This window comes from Dermacentor andersoni, chromosome 5, assembly GCF_023375885.2.
Source record: "Dermacentor andersoni chromosome 5, qqDerAnde1_hic_scaffold, whole genome shotgun sequence".
Taxonomy (NCBI): Eukaryota; Metazoa; Arthropoda; class Arachnida; order Ixodida; family Ixodidae; genus Dermacentor; species Dermacentor andersoni.
In genome coordinates this window covers 12,267,839-12,289,931 of record NC_092818.1, presented here as the reverse complement: position 1 = coordinate 12,289,931, position 22,093 = coordinate 12,267,839, and the positions used below count along the sequence as shown (strand labels likewise).

At 45.4% G+C, this 22,093-nt stretch overlaps 1 protein-coding gene across 1 annotated transcript in view; it reads right to left on the bottom strand.

The window, feature by feature from the left end:
• LOC126530124 (alpha-mannosidase 2C1-like) overlaps nucleotides 1–22,093 on the bottom strand; it is a 241,787-nt gene that overhangs the window by 144,099 nt on the left and 75,595 nt on the right. The window contains exons 7-8 of the mRNA XM_050177562.2: nucleotides 20,196–20,324; nucleotides 16,613–16,772 (exon numbers count right to left, since the gene is read on the bottom strand). Of these exons, the coding sequence (XP_050033519.1) occupies nucleotides 16,613–16,772; nucleotides 20,196–20,324 (289 nt within the window). The remainder of the gene's footprint in view (nucleotides 1–16,612; nucleotides 16,773–20,195; nucleotides 20,325–22,093) is intronic.

Here is a 22,093-nt window from a genome sequence, read left to right as displayed (position 1 = left end):
GCCGTGGCTGGCGTTCAAGAATGGCACTGCTATACCAACTGCAAAGAAGGGTCACAGGCGGCAGGTGACATACGAGCTCCGCCAAGGCATAGCTTTGATGGCCCCAGAAGGCACCTTTTAAAAAATGCTGGAAAGTTGCCGCGGCAGCATCTCAGCTTGAGAAATCGAGAAGAAATGCTGGAGCGAGATCACTACAAGCATCATGCCATGTACTTCCCACTGGCTTGCACAAGAAAACCGCATGTCCGTCAGCCTTGCTTTTTTTACGCAAAGCTTGCCGACATCCTTCTCCAAAGCATCCAGGTGCTCCACATACTGAAGCGCAAGGTCCTCGTGGAAACAAGCCCATGAGGAACTGTATCATCTACAGGACCTCCCGCGGGGACAATGTTGAGGCAGCCTGCCCTACCACATCAGCGCTTCCATTGTGGCCATCACTGTCGCTATAAGCACATTCGCAATGATCACCTCATCGGTTAGAAGCACTTCACTTCCAAATCTTTAGCAGCGTGCTTTCTTTTCACCGGCAACGACGTGCATTTCCAATGATCAGTGGGCAAATCAGCCATCTTCCATCTTGGTAGCAAGTCAAATGAGGCTGAGAAACAACATGGCTAGGAACGACTTCAACACAATGAACAAAGACAAACATGAGCAACTTGATTCGTTAGCAGACTTGCGCAGAATGAGGAACACAGAATAAAGAACCAACTGTGAGCAATCCGGGAGCAGCACCGGCAGCATTGTCAGTGCAGTTGAAGCGGCCCATTCATGTTTCAAAGGGCAATGCGGGGCAGAGCTATGGGTGCAGTCCATTCGTGTTCGGAGGGGTGGAAGGGTGATGGGAGAGATGTGCGCGAGCCTGGCGTGTATCTCTCATGAAGAGAAGCGCATGGCGGCAGTTGGGGTGGTGGGCGATCGTGCAGCAGCTCGAATTTCACTTTTTTTTTCTAGGATTTCGCATTCAATTACGGATGCCCAGCAGCCAGACTTTATCGTTATAAGCGATAATGTGGCATGGGGACATTGTATAAGCGGGTTAATTTTTCATAGAAAACATACAAAAGTTGACGGTGCAGCAACTTCTCATTTTTATAACCGATATATTGTTAAAACCATTATCATTATAAGTGGGTTCGACTGTATACCGTATTTATTTGAATGTAAGCTGACAGTGTTTTTTTTTTTTTCCATATAATCATATACCAAATACTAGGGTCAGCTTAGACTCAAGGATTTTAAGAAATGCACCAGTTTGCAATCGAAAATGATAAATGTGGTGCATAGTTAGCGCCATATATAAAAGTCAGTATCGCAGCCACTATTAGTCACGTCAGTAGCGAACTAAAGTACACGAGCAGCGTCGCTATTTTGACCTGTGTCGTATTGGCATGCGGCATGGGCCATAGTACGGCGTTATCGTAATGGCACCAAACAGGCAATACCAATATAATGCCGCCTTCAAATGAAAAGTTGTGCTAGCCACCGAGGCATCATCAAATGTTCTAGCTGGGCGGGACTTCAGCATCGATAAGAAAACAACCGTCATTGGAGGGGGCAATGGGGGACGCTTTTTGTGGGTGCCGCAATGAGAAGATGACAGCAATAAAGAACATAAGCAAATGATAACAGAGAGGAGCTGTTCAGGGAGATCGCGCCACGTTTTGACACGTGCTAGCTTTGCCGCACTGTCTGCACATGCATTGGCGCGTGTACACGAGCTTGTGCACGTCCATAAGAGTGTGTGTGGTCTAGGTGATATGATGAGACTAGCAGCGATGATAACATAGAGTGAGCTCGGCATGTTCATATTAAATAAATGCTGTTTTCAGTTTGTGAATGCTGTCCTCATTTTTTTGTTCGGCCTACATTCGAGGTAAGTTTTTTATTTTTTCTGACTCTGGACATTTGGGGGTCAGCTTAGAATTGGAGCCGGCCTAGATTCAATCAATCAATCAATCATATTTATTTCCTTTGAAAAGAAGGAGTATGGGACTAAATGCTTGAACAGCTTGACGAGGTCCTGCTTCCTTACAAGTTGGCATTACAGCAAGATGACGGCCAGTCATACATGAGACAAGTGTTATCAGTAGCAAGTAATACAGAATGAAAGTAACAAAACGTCAAATAATCACACAAGCAAAATGGTAGTACAATAATCAACCACATGTACAAACAGCAGTGAACAAGAACAGGAAAAAAAATGGAAGGCATATACTAGTCCTTCATATAAATAAGCTGGCAAAATCAGTTTTGGTTACATGAAGGATCAAAATCTTGTTGGTTTAATATGTTTAGCAGCGAAGGTAGTGTGTAAGACAAGGATTGTTCATCATAGGAAGTTCTGGTGGTGGGTACCAACCATAGCTCTTTATATCTAGTCTGACGAGCACTTATATTTACTCGTAGTCTTGCAAGGTGAACTGCATCATCAATACCAAATTTAACAAAACCTTTATAATACAACATCAACCTATAATTGTAAAAACAATGCACAGGAAAATTTTCATATTTAGGAAAAAGGGGTTCTGTGGAGTAAGTATAATGTACATAAGCAATGAAATGCATGGCTCTTTTCTGTAGCAAATGTAGCTTGTGCGAATTTGTCACACCAGTTGTGCCCCACATCAGGATGCAGTACTGCATGATAGATACTACCAGAGCATTATACAGCATTACCTTCACCTTAGTAGGGATAATGCGTCGCATACGTGCAATGACACCAATGGCAGATGACGATTTGGATTGGAGGTAATCAACATGCTCATTCCAGGTAAGGTGCTTTGAAAAGTGTATTCCAAGGATATTAACAGAATCTACTATTTCTAACTGCTGACAACCCAGACGCAAATTCATATTAGTGGTCAATGTTTTACCTCTAGGCATGTACAAAATTACTCCAGTTTTCTTAGGGTTGATTTTCGAACAGTTCATCGCGGCCCAGCATGCTAAATCAGACAGCGTCTTGTTATCCTTTATCTCTATATCTGATTCCAAATTAGCTGTAATAAAAATGGTTGTGTCATCAGCAAACGAAACAAATGTAACATTATCTGTGCAGTGCATGAAGTAATTTCTGTAAATCAAAAATGAAAGTGGCCCCAAAATGCTTCCTTGCCAGTACACCAGTGACAACTGGCTTCCTTGAAGATTTCGCTTTACTGGTATCTACAAACTGTGGCCTGTTGGATAGATTTAAGAAGCGAGTGGGTGGCTCCACACACACCATACTTTTCTAGTTTGTTAAGAGGGATAGAATGATAAATTAAATCAAAAGCCTTAGAGAAATCTATGTATATGCCTAGTGCCATATGTTTACGCCTGAATGCATCTACAATATTTACTTTTTACTGAGGAAGGCTGTTACCATAGAACGGTGCTTTCCAAAACCATGTTGAAAGTCTTCAAGCAAGTTGCAATGGTTAAAATATGATAGTAATTGCATATGATTTATTTTCTCAATCCCTTTAGAAAATACTGGAATTACTGATATATTGATACTATATTGATATTGAGATTTTGTGGTGGACAGACATGTTTTTGCAGGGCTCCGTGGCGGCAACGAAATCATAAGTTTTTTGTGCATGCTTTGAGCTTGCTTCTGTTTTTGATTTTATTTTTTTAGCCCTAAAATAACAATTGGGTAGTGTTCTTGTTTTTTCCCTCTCTCTTTCTTTCGTGTGCACGGATGTGTTTTGTGTATAGTATTTGGTTTTGCAGGATAGTCAGAGCATCCCTTTGTGCCACGTGCTTCAACACGAACAACCGTGTGGGAGGTCAAGTCTTTATAGCCTTTAAATAGTAGCTTGAAAGCGGCAAGACTAATAGCTATTAGAGGTTTTACTGTGAGAGCGTGGCCGCGTGGTTGAACACGTGCGAACACATGTCATACCTTAAGTCTGTGCGACATTGATTGCTTTTAAAAGATTGGTGAGAATTACATTGTGGCATTTTAAGGATTTAGATTCTGTGCATATCAGTTTTTTCTAGTAGGCACGTGCTCTGAAAGCTTCTGTATTTGCATTAAAAAAAGCCACACAATACATGGCAAGAACGCCAGGAAAGCATGCAGTGCGCATGGGGCTTTTATACATGAGTTACTGAAGGTTTCAGATTAATTACTGGTGCCCGCGTGTCTTCCAGAAAGTTCTACACAATTCATGTTGCACATACAATCATATTATACAAGCTTCGATGACAACAGAGAGCACATAGAACCATCGATAAAATTCAAGAAACTTCCGAAACACGCAGATGCGTCCTGCGCTGAGCAATAACATTTGTTAGACGGTGAAAAGCAGTCACCAGAAAGAGATAAACAAGTACGCATGTTAATACCCTTCCTCTCAAAAGCATCGTCCCAATGCTACAAACAAAACAGGAGAGCGAAAAACAAACTGACGCTTGTTAAACAAGAGTAGCAAAACAAAAAAAATACAAAGTCCAAAGTAACACAGTCCAAAAAAAAAAGAAAGTCCAAAGTTCGTTAGTGTTGGTAGAATGGCTTAAGTTGCACAAGATGGACTATTTCAGGTCGTGAGCGGCACCGCTGTGACTGCGAAATACCATCTGGCTCAACCTCAGAGTCGAATGCGGCAATGTGTCGGATGATCTTGGAGTCTGAAAAAGCGTCGCAATAGTTTCTCATTGAGTCCTTGTCGGCGAATTGGGGTCCAAAGATAAACACGGTTGCCGGGTAGGTATTCCACATATCGTCGTCGAAGATTGTAGTGCCAGCTGTTGATCCTCTGCTGATTTTTTATGCGCAGGCGGACAAGCTGTCGGGCTTCTTCAGCGTGCTGGAAATAGGTGGCGACGCCAAGATCCTCTTCGTTGGGTGATGTGCGGCAGTATGGCGTCAAGAGTAGTCATCAGGTTCCATCCGTAAACCAGCTTGAACGGCATCATTTGAGTGGTGTCTTGCACTGCCGTGTTATAAGCGTAGGTCACGTATGGCAGGACCGCATCCCATATCTTGTGCTCCACGTCGACGTACATTGCTAGCATGTCGGTGAGGGTCTTGTTCAGGTGCTCCATAAGTGAATTCATCTGCTGGTAGTAGGCAGTTGTCCTCCTGTGGCTTGTCTGGCTGTATTGCAGCATGAATTGGGTGAGCTCTGCTGTAAAGGCCGTTCATCTGTTGGTGATGAGGACCTCTGGGGCACCATGTCGCAGCAGGATGTTCTCGATGAAGAATTTCGCCCCTTCGACTGCGCTGCCTTTTGGCAGAGCTTTCATTCCAGCGAAGCGGGTGAGGTAGTCCGTCGCCACGACGATCCTTATTTCCGGATGTTGACATCAGAAAGGGTCCCAACAAATCCATCCCGATCTGCTGAAATAATCGGCAAGGAGGCTCAATCAGCTGTGGTAATTTCGCTGGCATCGTTGGTGGTGTCATGCATCGCTGACAGTCTCAGCTTGTCTTGATGTAAAGAACAATGCAAGCAGTCATGCAGCCAGTCATACCTATCCTGTATCCTCGATAGCGTCTGGGAGAATCCGAGGTGCCCAGCGGTCGGATCGTCATGTAGGGCGTGCAGTATTTCTGGATGGTGCTGAGGGAACAACAAGGTGGTCTTTGGCACAGACTGGTGAGAAGTTCTTCCTTACGAGTAGGTTGTTTTGAAGCGAGAACGAAGACAGTCATCGCTTAAATGTGCTAGGGACAACGTCGATCTTCCCTTCCAAATACTCAATGAGGCTTTTTAGTTCCGGGTCTGATCGTTGCTGTTCAGTGAAGTCTTCCATGCTTATTATTCCAAGAAAGGCATCGTCATCCTCGTCATCTTACGGCGGCGGGTCAATGGGGACGCGTGATAGGCAGTCGGCATCAGAGTGTTTTCGTCTAGACTTGTCGATTACAGTGGTGTCATATTCTTGCAATCTGAGGCTCCATCACGTCAGCCGTCCTGAAGGGTCCTTTAATTTTACTAGCCAACACAATGTGTGATGGTCACTGACGATTTTGAACGGCCTGCCATATAGGTAAGGACGGAATTTTCCTGTAGCCCAAATGATGACGAGGCATTCCTCTTCGGTCATAGAATAATCGCCTTTCGCTTTTGACAGTAGCCGACTAGCATAAGCTATCACTCGTTCAAGTCCGTCTTTCCTCTGGACTAGGACGGCACCGAGGCTAGGCTAGTGGCGTCAATGTGGATTTCTGTATCGGCATCCTCATCGAAGTGCACAAGTACTGGTGCCGACTGCATGCGTCGTTTGAGTTCTTGAAATGAGTCGGCCTGCGGCGTTTCCCACTGGAACTCAACATCCCATTTCGTTAAATGCGTCAGCAGCTCAGCAATGCATGAAAAGCTCTTGACAAAGTGCCTTTAGTAGGCACACATGGCAAGGAATCTATGCACTGCTGTCTTGTCGATGGGCTGCTAAAACTTTGCAATGGCAGCTGTCTTTTGCAGGTTGGGGCGGAATTCAGATTTGCTGCTGCATTCAACAGTGACCCGCTAGTGTAAGAAATTATCATTTCAAATTGGTCTTTCCTTTGGACAAGCACGACACTGAGGCCTAGGCTACTTGCGTCAGAGTGGGTTGCAGTGTCCATGTCTTCAAAGTGGGTGAGCACCGACGGTGACTGCAAGTGTCATTTAATCGAAACACTTGAAGAAGTGCTTCGATTTGCAGCGTTTCCCACTTGAACTCCATGTCGCATTGTTTTAGATATGTCAATGGGTCAGCAGCGTGTGAAAAGTTCTTGACAAAGCGCCTGTAATAGGCACACAAGCCAAGGAATCTGCGCACTCCTTTCTTGTCCGTGGGCTGTGGGAAGTTAGCGATGGCAGATGTTTTCTGCAGGTCAGGGAGGACTCCAGATTTGCTGACGACGTGGCATCGTAAGTGAAGGAGAACTTTTCTGGCTTCAGAGTAAGCCCTGATGACTTATAGCCTCTAGTACTGTCACAATCCGCCTAATGTGATCGTCGAAATTTCTGGTCAAGACGATGACGTCATCCAAGTAAACAAGACAGGACTGCCACTTCAATCCTGCTAACACCGTATCCATGGCACGCTGGAACATGGCAGGTGCCAAGCACAGTCCAAATGGCATGACCTTGAACTCGTAGAGGGCGCTGGCATGAATGAAGGCGGTCTTTTCGCGATCTCTCTTGTCGACTTCTATTTGCCAGTAGCCAGACTTGGGATCCATCGACGAGAAGTATTTAGCGTTGCAGAGCTAATCTAATGCATCGTTTGTTTGTGGCAGGGGGTATATGTCCTTGTTACTGATCTTGTTCAGTCGACGATAATCGATGCAGAAACGTAGGGTTGCATCCTGTTTCTTTACCTAGACTACAGGAGATGCCCACGGGCTTTTCGAAGGCTGGATCATCTCGTCGCGCAGCATTTCGTCTACTTGTTGCCTTATAGCTTTACATTCTCGCGTCAAACTCAGTAAGGGCTCTGGTGAAGTTGTCGGGCACACTCTTCGATCATTATGCGATGCTTTGCAACTGGTGTTTGTCGAATCCTTGATGACATTGAAAAGCAGTCTTTGTATCGACAAAGAAGACTTCTGAGCTATTGCTGCTTATTCATGGGAAGACTTGCATTTATGTCGAAGTCTGGATAGGGAACTATAGTCATTGCGGTAGATGCGGTGGAATCCGAGAGGACAAATGCATTAGTGGCTTCCACAATTTCCTCAATGTATGCGATCGTTGTGCCCTTGTTGATGTGCTTGATTTCCTAGCATCAGTCAGCATCACTTTCGCTTTCCCTCCGTGCAGTAGAGCGATCCCTCTTGCGATGCAAATTTCACGATCAAGCAGTAGACGTCGGCGACCCTCAATGACACCTTCTACATCTGCGGCTATTTCGGTGCCGATGGAAATGACAATGCTGAAACGAGACAGGATGTTCACTTGGTCCTCAAGTACATCAAGGCGTGCTGGCTACGAGCGCTCTCCAACAGTATTGCTTGATCTTCAGACAGTGTTATCAACTGTGACTTCAAGTATTCAGTATTGCGCCGAGTTGGTTCAGGAAGTCCATGCCGAGAATGACGTCTGGTAGAGCATAATGAAGGTGGTAAGGTAGGTCAGGTCATGAACGGTAATTCTTGCTGTGCAGATTCCAGTCAGCGTTATTAGGTGTCCTCCAGGTATCTGGATTTGAGGGCCATCCCATGCAGTCTTGACTTTCCTCAAGTTGGCTGTGAATAATCACCTGACGACGGAGTAGTCAGCTCCTGCATCCACTAAGGCGGTGATTACGTGGCCATCGAGAAGCACATAGAGGTCGGTTGTTCTTTGTCTTGGGTTGCAGTTAGGTCTTGGCATCGAATCACGGCTGCGTCATGTTGACCTGTGGCTGCAATGCCTGCTTGGTCAGTTCTTCTTTTATTGGTGTATTCTAGTCTTGCAGTCTTGATCGGGATGGCAGCGTGTCGTTGCTATGTCGTCGTGATAGTCTTTTTGGCATCTTCGTCGTTGGCAGAGCATCTTCGGAATATCGACATACAGCAACTGCACCTCCATCGGTTGCTGCTTTAAGTTTCCCGGATATGGGCAGATGGAGCGACCCCAGGCTTGGTCAGTGTATGGTCAGTGTCAGTGCTGCGGCGACAGGTAATGTTTTGGTGATGGCAAACGGGATGGTCGTCGAGGGCTCCACTAAGTGGCAGCGAGGTAGCCAGTGATATCACGTGGCCGTTCCCCTTGCTGTAGGCAAGGTGTGTTCACGGCGAGCCCTTGAAGTCCCAGTCGCGGTATGGCCATCGGCGGTAGACATGTCCAGCTTCCTCGCAGTGATAGCAGAGGTGGTCGGATGTGCACCAAATGTCCATCTCTCTTAGGTAACTGCGCTGGGCAACGAGCGGGCGCGCTGGCGGCGGCAGCAGTTGACGTAATTGCGGCATTACGGGGCCCTGGTGTAGTCGCTAAAGGGGACCTTGACGGCGGGCGACGGAAGCATACGTCATCGCTTCCGGCTGAGGTTGCAGCAATGACGAAACTTCTGGTACTTCTTGTGATCGCTGAAGCTTTTCTTTAACTATGTCAGCGATCGAGGCCACCTGAGGCTGCGACCTTAAGCACAACTTCCATAGCTCTTGCCATACGACCGCTCCAATCGTCTCGCACAGGTCATCGGCACCTAGCGTTTGAGCTTCAGCGCAGTTCGTTGTCAGCGCACAGCAGTTGCATTGCCTGGTGTGCATTTCAAGCGTTTTCTCGATCGTTGTGCTTCTGAAACAAATTCAGCGGCAGTCTTGGGCGGGTTGCATTTCAATCCGGTGAAGAGTTGTTCTTTCCCACCCCGTATCAAAAACCCAACTTTCTTTTCTTCAGACATGTCGAGGTCAGCGTGGCGGAAGAGGCGAGTCATTCCTTCTACAAAGATTGCGATGTTCTCGCTCCGCAGCTGCAGACGAGTTTCCAGTAGCGCTTGGGTTCACTTTTTGCACACGATGCTCATAAAGGTCCGCAGGAAGCCACTACAGAACAGGTCCCATGTTGTCAGGGTCGACTCCCAGTTCTCAAACCCATGTTCTGGCGGTGTCTTCAAAGGCAAAGTATATGTATGTGCCGCAGCTTGTCGTCGGAGTCCTAGTTGTTGAAACTCGCAATTCTTTCATAGGTCTCTAGCCAGGATTCTGGGTCTTCATATAATGATCCATGGAAGGTTGGTGGGTCCCTAGGGTCGCCATTAGGGTCGCTGACTTGGGCTTGCTCCCTCTGGTCTTCTCAAGAAGAGGTCCGTATCCTGGTAGCAGTCCTTGCTGCCTAAGGCTAGTTTGCTGGTCTTTGGTGACGTGCTCATGTTTTGGGCTTGGATCGTGGCTTTGCAGGGGCATTCAGTAGATGAACACACTAGTGCTTCCACCAGATGTCACATAGTAGCGACGGTGAAGAAAACAGCAAAGCTTTTAATGAGGAAAATAGCATTTTTATTGGGCAAACCTGTGCCCTACGAAACAGGCTGCACTCAAAGAGCAACGACAGCAGCGAACCCAGTCAGCAATCGTCGAAGTTTGATCTGCCGGTCAAGCACGTCAGCTTTTATACATGAGTCATTGAAAGTTCCAGAGTAATGGCTGGTGACCGCGTGTTTTCCAGAAAGTTCTACACAATTCACATCGCACATCCAATCAGATCAAGCTTCGGTGACAACAGACAGCACATAGAACTATCAATAACATTCGAAAAACTTCTGAAACATCTGGGCGCGCGAATACATTTGCTAAGACGGTGAAAAGTGGTCACCCGAAAAAGATCAACAAGTATGCGTGTCAATATACAAGTACGGACGAAAACACTCTGATGCCGACTGCCTCTCCCACACTCATATTGACCCGTTGCCGCAAGATTGCCAGGACAACCACCCTTTCCCAGGAACAACAAGTGCGGACAACTTCGCCAAACCGCAGCAGCAGACCGAGAGCTAAGAAGCCTTGTCTAGTTCATGGAATGGAAGACCTACTTGGTCCGAAATGTATTTAAGCATGGATTGCCCTAATTTTCATTAAAAAATGAAGTCCTCGTAAAGAAGAACTGCTCACCAGTCCGCACCAACTACCTTCTGGTCGTGCTTTCAGCACTGTGGTGAGAGGTGCTTTCAGCACTGTGGTGAGAAATTTTTCATAATACAGGGATCTCTCGTTATAACGAAGTCAGCAGGATGGCGAAAAAATTTGTTACAAGTGGTCATCATCATCATCATCAGCATGGTTATGCCCACTGCAGGGCAAAGGCCTCTCCCATACTTCTCCAACTACCCCGGTCATGTACTAATTGTGGCCATGTTGTCCCTGCAAACTTCTTAATCTCGAATGAAAAAACCAGTCAAAAACATAAAGGACAAGAGGAGAGGCTGACACCACAACGACTGGTACGACTTAATCTCATCCGCCCACCTAACTTTCTGCCGCCCCCTGCTATGCTTCCCTTCCCTTGGAACCCAGTCCGTAACCCTTACTGACCATCGGTTATCTTCCCTCCTCATTACATGTCCTGCCCATGCCCATTCATTTTTCTTAATTTCAACTAAGATATCATTAACTCGCGTTTGTTCCCTCACCCAATCTGCTCTTTTCTTATCCCTTAACGTTATACCAACCATTCTTCTTTCCATAGCTCGTTGCGTCGTCCTCAATTTAAGTAGCACCCTTTTCGTAAGCCTCCAGGTTTCTGCCCCGTACGTGAGTACTGGTAAGACACAGCTGTTATAAACTTTTCTCTTGAGGGATAATGGCAACCTGCTGTTCATGATCTGAGAATGCCTGCCAAACGCACCCCAGCCCATTCTTATTCTTCTGATTATTTCAGTCTCATGATCCGGATCCGCAGTCACTACCTGTCCTAAGTATATGTATTCCCTTGTATTGGTTTACCACTTCCAGTGCCTCACTACCTATTGTAAACTGCTGTTCCCTTCCGAGACTGTTAAAGATTACTTTAGTTTTCTGCAGATTAATTTTTTGACCCACCCTTTGGCTTTGCCTCTCCAGGTCAGTGAGCATGCATGGCAGTTGGTCCCCTGAGTTACTAAGCAAGGCAATATCATCAGCGAATCGCAAGTTACTAAGGTATTCTCCATTAACTCTTATCCCCAATTCTTCCCAATCCAGGTCTCTGAATACCTCCTGTAAACATGCTGTGAATAGCATTGGAGAGATCGTATCTCCCTGCCTGACGCCTTTCTTTATAGGGATATTGTTGCTTTCTTTATGGAGGACTACAGTGGCTGTGGAGCCGCTATAGATATCTTTCAGTATTTTTACGTATGGCTCGTCTACACCCTGATTCCGCAATGCCTCCATGACTGCTGAGGTTTCGACTGAATCAAACGCTTTCTCATAATCAATGAAAGCTACATATAATGGTTGGTTATATTCCGCACATTTCTCTATCACCTGATTGATAGTGTGAATATGATCTATTGTTGAGTAGCCTTTACGGAATCCTGCCTGGTCCTTTGGTTGACGGAAGTCTAAGGTGTTCCTGATTCTATTTGCAATTACCTTAGTAAATACTTTGTAGGCAACGGACAGTAAGCTGATCGGTCTATAATTTTTCAAGTCTTTGGCGTCCCCTTTCTTATGGATTAGGATTATGTTAGCGTTCTTCCAAGATTCCGGTACGCTCGAGGTCATGAGGCATTGTGTATACAGGGTGGCCAGTTTTTCTAGAACAATCTGCCCACCGTCCTTCAACAAATCTGCTGTTACCTGATCCTCCCCAACTGCCTTCCCCCTTTGCATAGCTCCCAAGGCTTTCCTTACTTCTTCCGGCGTTACTTGTGGGATGTCAAATTCCTCTAGACTATTCTCTCTTCAATTAGCATCGTGGATGCCACTGGTGCTGTATAAATCTCTATAGAACTCCAAGCCACTTGAAACTATCTCATTCATATTAGTAATGATATTGCCGGCTTTGTCTCTAAACACATACATCTGATTCTTGCCTATTCCTAGTTTCTTCTTCACTGTTTTAGGCTTCCTCCGTTCCTGAGAGCATGTTCAAATCTATCCATATTATACTTCCTTATGTCAGCTGTCTTACGCTTGTTGATTAACTTGGAAAGTTCTGCCAGTTCTATTCTAGCTGTAGGGTTAGAGGCTTTCATGCATTGGTGTTTCTTAATCAGATCTTTCGTCTCCTGCAATAGCTTACTGGTATCCTGTCAAACGAAATTACCACTGACTTCTATTGTAGAGTCCTTAATGATGCCCATAAGATTGTCATTTACTGCCTCAACACTAAGGTCCTCTTCCTGAGTTAAAGCTGAATATCTGTTTTGCAGCTTGATTCGGAATTCCTCTATTTTTCCCTCTTACCGCTAACTCATTGATCGTCTTCTTATGTACCAGTTTCTTCCGTTCCTTCCTCAAATATAGGCTAATTCGAGTTCTTACCATCTTATGGTCACTGCAGCACACCTTGCCAAGCATGTCCACATCTTGTATGATTCCAGGGTTAGCGCAGAGTATGAAGTCTATCTCATTTCTAGTCTCGCCATTCGGGCTCTTCGACGTCCACTTCCAGCAATCCCGCTTGCGGAAGAAGGTATTCACTATCCGCATATTATTCCGTTCTGCAAACTCTACTAATAACTCTCCCCTGTTATTCCTAGAACCTATGCCATATTCCCCCACTGACTTGTCTCCAGCCTGCTTGTTGCCTACCCTGGCATTGAAGTCGCCCATCAGTATAGTGTACAGTTAATCCCAGATATATCGAACTCGAAGGGGATTGCGAAATAGTTCGATATATCGACAATTCAAAATATAAAATATGCATGTCAAAAGCTTCTCTAACAACTTCATACATCTCAAGGCAGTTTCCCAATGTCGTGACTAACGGGAACTTACCGATCTGTGCCTCCAAGGCGCGTAAAAAAACAAAAACACAGTGCGATGACCAGAGCACTTTATTTCGGATGAAAAAAATCTGTGACCTTTGCTTGCTTTTTCTTCTGCACCATCAAGTTCATTAAGCTGTCCTCAAGCTTGTTGACAGTGTCCAAATGAGAAAGGCCAGCTCCTTCCATTGTGCCACAACAACGGCGAATGACGCTGAAAGCTGATGCAAGTTCAGCTGCAGTGCATGGTGGTTGGTCCTCTTCGTCGGAACCTTCGCTACTGCTCGAGTCTGCGTCCTCATCACCCATGATGTCAGCCACAATCTCCGCATCAGCGCGATCCGCTACAGCTTGCATGCCGTCATCAGCACTGACGAAATCGCGTACTGTAACGCCGCCTGGGATGATGCCTGGGAATGCCGAGAGCTCGCGAAATTCGCTGTCCAGGCATCCACCGTCATCGTCTTCACTGTCAAGATATCCAACATCTGCAGCTACCACAAAGCCTGCTTTGCGGAAGCAGTTCACAATTGTGCTTTTCTTCACGTCGTTCCAAGCATGAGCCAGCATTTGAATGGCTCCGAGGAAGTCCGCCTTGCGTTCGATTCCTAATCGAAGGTTGTTTAGGAGCCTCTGCACCAGTCGTCGTCTGCACCCAACCTTAAACGCTTTCACAATGCCTTGGTCGAGAGGCTGAAGTTTTGCGGTTGTGTTTGGCGGCAGAAACTTGAGGGTGATCTGCTTGAATGGGCAGACGACGTGATGGGCTGAACAATTGTCAAAAAGAAAAACTTTGCGGCCATACTTCTCCAGTTCGGCATCCCACGTCTGTAGCCACTCAACGAAAAAATCGCGTCATCCATGCTTTCTTATTGGACGCGTATCGAACCGGGAGGCCTTTCGCGTTCTTAAAGCAGCGTCGCGACCTGCTCTTTCCGATAACAAACGGCCGTAGTTTGCATGACCCACCCATATTTGCAGCAAGCAAAATCGATACACGCACTTTGCTGTTCTTTCCACCATGGCATGCAGTGCCCTTCAGATGCAGAGTCTTGCTTGGCAGCATTTGCCAAAACAGTGCCGTCTCATCTGCATTGAATATTTGCGACGGCGAAAAGCGGTCGGAAATATTTGGCCACAATTCGGACAACCACTTCTCTATGTGACTTGTGCTAGTCACCTCGATTTTGCCTGAAAGGGTCTTTCCAACGATGCTGTAGCGACTCTTAAATTGCTGCTGCCAACCAGTGCCAACAGTGAAGCTTTCTTCTCCGAAGGCCACAGCAAACCATTTGGCCTTCTCCATGAGCATTGGGCCGTCAACAGGTATGTTCTTGGCACGTGTCTCCAAAAACCAGGCGTACAATGCCTTCTCGACCTTGTCAAAGGTTGGGACGCGCACACGACACGCTCCAGGGCGACTGGACTGCACTGCCTTCAGCTTAACATCGGCTTTGTTCTTGAGGATCGTACTCAGGGTGTTGCGAGGAATTCCGAATGCCGCGGCGACCGACGACATTTTCTCGCCAGCCTCAACCCGTCGAATGATGTCCGCCTTTGTTGAAAAGTCAAAATTCTTGCGTTTTTTCGCAGCCATGGCTCCGGAACACGTGCCAAAAGCAGAAAAAAAAATGCACTGCACCACATGAGTCTCAAGCCTTCGCGTTGGCCTTGTGAATAAAAGGAACAAAGCGAATCGAAAGACGCACTGCTCCACGTCTGCGCACTACCACAAGCCCAAGCTGCACTGACCTCGTTCGTCTCGCTGCGCCAGCGGTGTCAACCAACCAAAACACAGAAAACGGGCGCCTGCGGTCAGCGTGGTTTCTTTCACACCCTTTCACACCCAATCGCACTCCAAGTGTTTCTCGTCACGTGCCTTTTACCCACACGCCCCTTTGTCAGAGTGCGGGGCGGCGCTCGCGAGATCGCGGGAACATTGCGACAGCTTCGTGAGGAGAAGCGCACTTGCGGGAGTGGAATGCGATGGGAGAAGTGCACTTGCAGGGGTGGGTATGGTGGGAGAAGCGCACTTGCCGGAGCGCAGTTCAGCACGGAGTTCGATACATAGATATGCCGGTGCACGGGAGTTCTATATACGAAACAATAGCGCTATACTTTTGCATGGGATTCCCAAGGGGATTTTTCAACTGTTCGATATAGGCAATAATTCGATATATCCAGGTTTGATATATCCGGGATCGACTGTATTTTGTTTTCACTTTACCCCTTGACGATTCCATGTCTTCACAGAAGCTTTCGACTTCCTGGTCATCATGACTGGATGTAGGGGTGTAGACCTGTACGACCTTCAATTTGTACCTCTTATTAAGTTTCACAGCAAGACTTGCCACCCTCTCATTAATGCTATAGAATTGCTGTATATTATCAGCTATATCCTTATTAATCAGGAATCTGACTCCTAGTTCTCGTCTCTCCACTAAGCCCCGATAGCACAGGACGTGTCCGCTTTTTAGCACTGTATATGCTTCTTTTGTCCTCCTAACCTCACTGAGCCCTATTATATCCCATTTACTGCATGCTAATTCCTCCAATAGCACTGCTAGACTCGCCTCACTAGATAGCGTTCTAGCGTTAAACATTGCCAGGTACAGATTCCAATGGCGGCCTGTCCGGACCCAGAGTTTCTTAGCACCCTCTGCTGCATCACAAGTCTGGCCACCGCCGTGGTCAGTTGCTTCGCAACTGCTGGGGACTGAGGGCCAGGTTTTGATTGTTGTATTCATATAGGAATACAACAATACAACATATGGGCAGCAGTGGCGTAGAGGTAGAGCATCCGCCTCGCGTGCAAGAGGACCATGGTCCGAATCCCAGTGTTGTGCAATTTTCCACCGGATTAAAGTAAATAATAAAAAATCCACGTGTTGATAAAATTGCATAAAAAGGCCTGGAGTGCGGCCTGATCTCAGTGACCAGATCCGGTAACGCATTCCCTCACCAGAGCAGTATTGGCCACCCTGGTGCAGTACTTGGCCACAACCTCCTATATGAATACAACAATCCACACAAATATAATAATCATTAATATTGCATGCCTTTCTTTTCTCTAACGCTGCATGCCTCACACTTTCAGATCACCAATGACATGCATATATCAGCACGACACAGCATTCAAATTAGCAAGTGACAAGTTTTCAAGAAAGGAAACAGAAGCCAGACAGATGACAAGGGACAAGATGCACCCCAAAGGGTGTACACTTTTTTAGAGTTCCACCATGACTGCTCAGCTCATGTTACAAAAAAAAAAATGTGAAAGCAGATCAAAGCTCACCTCAGCCACCCGGAGCTCTGCTCCGTATGTTTCGGATGGAGCAAAGTGGACCAAGACTGTGCTGCCATCTAGGCCTTCCCACAGGAAGTTGTGGTGAGGAAACTTGTTCACCAGGTTCCAGCTCAACTTCTGAGTGAGGAATCGGGACACACCACAGATCCTGCAGCACAGTACTTAGTCAGGAACTGAGTAGATAATCCAAAACTGCAGTTAATTCCAACCTGGCAAAGCACTTCCCAGGAAAGTTGTGCACGAAAAACGGAGAACCCCTGCCGCTCCTTTCTCAGCTCATAATCTGTGTGCACTTGTGTCTGTGCTCGATCACTATTAAATCAACTCACTGCACTTACCCCACTGCTAAAGTGTGCTTGTAAAATGTGAAGCTGCTGGATGACACCTCACAGCACTTTTGTAAATAACCTGCTGATGTACACCACTAATTGAATGCATGCATATGCTTCTGCAGAACACTCAATGCTTAGTGCTGACAGTCTTTTACATACAGTTACAAAACACATTGCCAGATGGAATGATTGAAGAATCGAATCTTTTGTAGTGCAAATTTGTGCCTAAATAGCAAAAGAATGCTTAATTAAGTGCCAACTGTACCAGCAACCATAATCAGTGGTCATCAAATCACATTGCATTGTACAGTGGCACGTACAATGAAATACACTGCACATGCCGGAGCAATCTATGGTACATGTGTACATTTGAGATAGGATAACACTCTTAATGTAGCATGTGCGATATCATTAGGTATGCCTGTCGGGCTTGCAAATTGGCAATAGCATTCACAAAGTTTAAATACATTAACCCTACTGGTCTTTTGCACAGATGTGATGACATGATAACAGTGGTAATCCTGTGAGAGCAATCACTGGCAAAAAGTAAAACAATGAGTGCAACAGTTAACAAGTAAGTGGCTACAGAATGAGAATTGCCATAACTGTAAAAGCGCAAGCACGTACCACAAAGTATGCATTACCAAAATAACTCTTGGAGGTGCATCACCTTGGAGGCGTGTCACTGATATAAATGGCTCCATAAGTACGTCAGCTGCCTTTGATTTAGGCTAATAATTTGCACACTAAGACTTCGTCTGTTGCATCGTTTAAAGGGCCCCTCACCAGGTCTGGCCATTTTGAGCTGACAAGCACAGAGCATACATTGCACGATAACGATCATGTCTGCAAAGTATTACATCGCTATGCACCGCGGAAAGATCTGAAATTTCAATCCGAACACCGTTTTTGCTTCTCCTCACGGCCACTGCGCCTACGTACTGGTGTCCGCAGTGTGACGTCGCTCGTGGTGACACGTGACTGCGAGAATTATTCAAGACAACATCTGTTATCTGTGTGATCTGTTGCTTGAATTGACGAATTGAAGTTTAGAGAAATAATAAAACACACAAACCGAATGTCTGCGTGTTTTTGTTTTACTTCGCACCGAAGCAAGAAAGATGTACTTCCACTTCGTGTGCTTGTTCCCATGGTCGTGCGGTCACATGTGCAACGCCGCCAGCAAGTGCGCATCGCTGAAAAATAAAAAAAGTGGGGAAAAAAAAAAAAGTGAAGGCAGGGCCCGTGACGTATACGTCATGCGATCCTCCAGGTCTGGCATAGGAGAACGGAGGGAAGGAATTTCGCTTGCCGAGGCTAGACGGTGTGAGTGGAGAGAGAGTCTCGCTATGCAGTGGAGCTCGCCTGCTGAAATTATGGGTTTGCGGCACTGAAATATTTCTATCTCGGCTATTAATGAGCCGATTTGAAAACATCCCCTAGTTGTTACGTCTCCCTAGAGGAGACGTAACAACTTCCAGCTTATAACCAAATTTGCTATGGGGCCTGGTGAGGGGCCCTTTAAGTACAACAGCTATATCTTCTTGCATTTAATTGCACAGGAAACCAGCACAACAGTACTCCTTTTGCAAGAGAAAGTGCAATCAGTGAGCGATGGGGATATTAGAAACATGCCATAACTGTGCACTGAGACGAGAAAAAAGGAAGTCACAATTTCGCCATACAGGCAAGTGAAACAACAAATGCGACAGCAACATGTTATGAATTGAAGCAAACATAAGTTGACCAAGTAAAAGTTACCTGTTGTGCTAGGGGTCCTCTGTTTGAATCATGCCACTGGACAATTTCATTTATGTTCATTAATTAAAGTCAACGTCTTTCTTAATGACTTTACCACTACTTTTCCGTATCAGGCATGTTTCAAATCTTTTTCCTGGGCCGATCCCAGATCTAGTGCATAGCCGCGCTAATGAAAGTACATCATATTAAGCTTAGAGCTCAATTATTGTTTTGCTATTTTAGTATTTAAGTCTGAGAAGATTTAAGATGAAAGGCATGTGCCGTCGGTGCTTTGCTTCAAGACTTTTGTTTGTGGGCTGCCATTCTCAAAATTCTGAGAAATAATTTTGTCAAGAATGTAAGACCTGGTATAAAGAACATTAGTGATAGAAATATACCCTGCATATACTGCATGTAATGTAGCAGGGCATGGCATATAGCTTACATATACTTAAATTTATGCAGAACCTCACGGCAACAGTGACAGCAAAAATTTTCTTGGAGTTTCCATATAATTGCTATCGCAATAATAAAGAACTTGTGCCCCAAACAAATCTTCACCAGTGACAGTGAGCAACCTGGAGAAAGCGAGAGATGTCTGTAATAGAACTATAGATAAGTGTGCATGGATGTGGGTCAGGGATGCCACTGCAGATGTAAAATGGAAGACAAGACAACGTATGCGAAAAGATCGCACACACAACTAACACAACAATGTTTGCACTCAAAGGTAGCTAAAAACAAAAGACCAAAAGCACTTCCAAGCAGCACTTGCCCACAGAATAAGAATGTCCATTAGCTTGAGATGCAGGTCATGGTGAATATACTACACAGCCTTCAGAAATGTACATTTGAATACTTCGTGATAGATTGCAAGAATAAAACCACCAAAGAAAAAACTACCAGGGCACAGGGCTCTTGCACTATGCCGCCATTTATGGAGGTCATGTATCATGTGTGTGCTGCTCCATTCAAAATCATTTAAACTTCAGAAGGAAAAGCCTTTGTCACACCATGACACACCACAAACAGCCAAGATATTTTCAAGAGCATAATCTACCACTCAATCTAAATTTGCAGTAGAACTTGTTGGGCGAGCTGGTTAAAAAGAAAGGAATCAGTGTAGAAAAAAAAAACAGGTTGATAACATAGAAAAAAGATGACAAGGACAAGTACTCATCCTTGTTGTCTTTCTTGCATGCAAGTTTTTTTTGTTTTTTTTGTGCACGTGTGTGTGTGCACATACGTGCATGCATGTGCCCATGTTTGAGCTGTGTGTGGGTGTGTGCACATATGTACGTGTTTCTGCCCATTTGCATGCATGCATGTTGTCTGTGTGTGTGTTAATGCATGTGTTGTGCACATGTGTGTGTTCTTGGGTTTACATACCATTTCTCTTAAATTGACATACACACTGTGAACACCAGCAGAGCATTCAATCGCAGTGGAAGGAGGTTACACTTATCAAAAAAGAAAATGAGCCACTTAACAAATATTACCTCATGATTTGGGGAAGTTGAGCTGAGTATCCAAACGTGTCAGGAAGCCAGAGCTCCTTGCACCGGGTACCGAACTCTTTCTCGAAGAAAAGCTGCCCGTAAAGGAACTGCCGCACAAAACTCTCTCCACTTGAATGAACAAAACGAAAAAAAGATAGGAAAAGATTACTAGAAATGACACACCTCCCACAAAAAGGTCACACTGGATACGAGGGTTGCCAATAGGGAGTTTTAGAAAGACCATCCACAGGCAGCTTTGTGTATCCAAAAACCCAAACTCCTGTGAAAGCATTTTGTGTTACTTGACTCTCTTTACATTGTTTTGTAAGCCTGGACAAAAGGGTCCCCTAACTTTGGGTCCTTTATTTCTAAAGCTCCCTAATATAAGCAACTGCTATATCTGAATTTTTAAGGAGGCTTTCAATAAGTTCAGCATTACAGACGTCATATTGCCATGTATTAGTGACACTGAATAATACAGCTGTATAACTGTGAATGACGAAACTGGCTTATTATTGGGTGAATTTGTGCCCACAAAAGCAAGTTACACTCAAAGCACAGCAATAGCAGCGAACACGGCCAGCGATCACTGAAATCTGATCTGCTGGTCAAGTGCACCGGCTTTTATACACGAGTCATTGAAGGTTGCAGAGTAATCGGTGATGTCCGCATGTCCTCCCGAAAGTTCTACGCAATTCACGTCGCAGATGCAATCAGGTTACACAAGCTTCGGTGACAACAGAACCATCGACAACATTCGAGAAACTTCCGATAAATGCGGGTGCGTCCTACGAACGCTGAGCGATAACGTTAATTAGATGGTGAAAAGTGCTCACAGTAAAAGGTAAACAAGTCCACATGTCAATATGCTTCAGTTGGTATATACTGATTCAAGGAAGATTTGAAAAGGCAGGTGCTAGTTATTTCAAAGAATTTTGACACACAGACACATTGCTAGGCACTGCTTCATGTAGGTCAGGCTTAAAGATAATGCCAAAGTCACTGTGACAATGGCTGTTGATGACAGTATGACAACACAATCACTCTCACAATGCAGAAAGCGCACAGCAAACAACTTGTACGACACCACAGAGCAGTAGTTCACTGGGGCAAGCCTCTTGCCATCGGCACTACCCTTTGGGAAGATATGAGGCATGCAACACTTGGCGCATGTAGTTGCTGTAAAACAGACACCAAATGTGTTTAGCCAACAGTGGTTGAACAAGGGAAGCTCACATCGGATGCAACATTTCAAAACGGGGACTTGTCAGGGCAAAAGACCAGGGGTTTAACATAGCTCCTTTCCCACCTATTAGCAAGGAGCCCAAATAGCAGCCTACAGAAGCAACACGAGTCTTCCATCACAAGCCTTTGAGTGAGGAGAGTATCAACAAGGGTATATATACTGTGCTTACTCGGTGTGTGAGGTATTTGAGGACATTAACGAAGACTTCAGGAATTTAGACAAGATTAGATATATTTGTTTCAAGTTCTTCACATTGTTTCCTTTGCTGCTGCTTCCAAAGTCTCTTCAATAAAACACATTTTCAGCCTCAATAATTGACTGAATTCAGCTTTGATAATGACTATGTAGTGGTGCTGCCGTCTACACCTGTGCCCCTTTTTGAAGACGAGGACTGGAAGCGTAAGCTTGGAACGTTCCTGGCTCCAAGGGTTCTCTTGAACAAATGTGGTCACTGCCTCAAGAATGCAAAAACCTCCCTGTCCAATATGCATTCCACAAGCATGGATGACACCATATCTTCTCACCGAGAGGCTCTGGACATGAGATGCCGAACCAGAGATGTTTGTGCCACTGTGTTTGCCTTCTTGTAGACCAAGGATTTCTGCAAATAGTATTCATTTTACAGCGAAGCTGTTAGCCTCTCGTTGGTTGG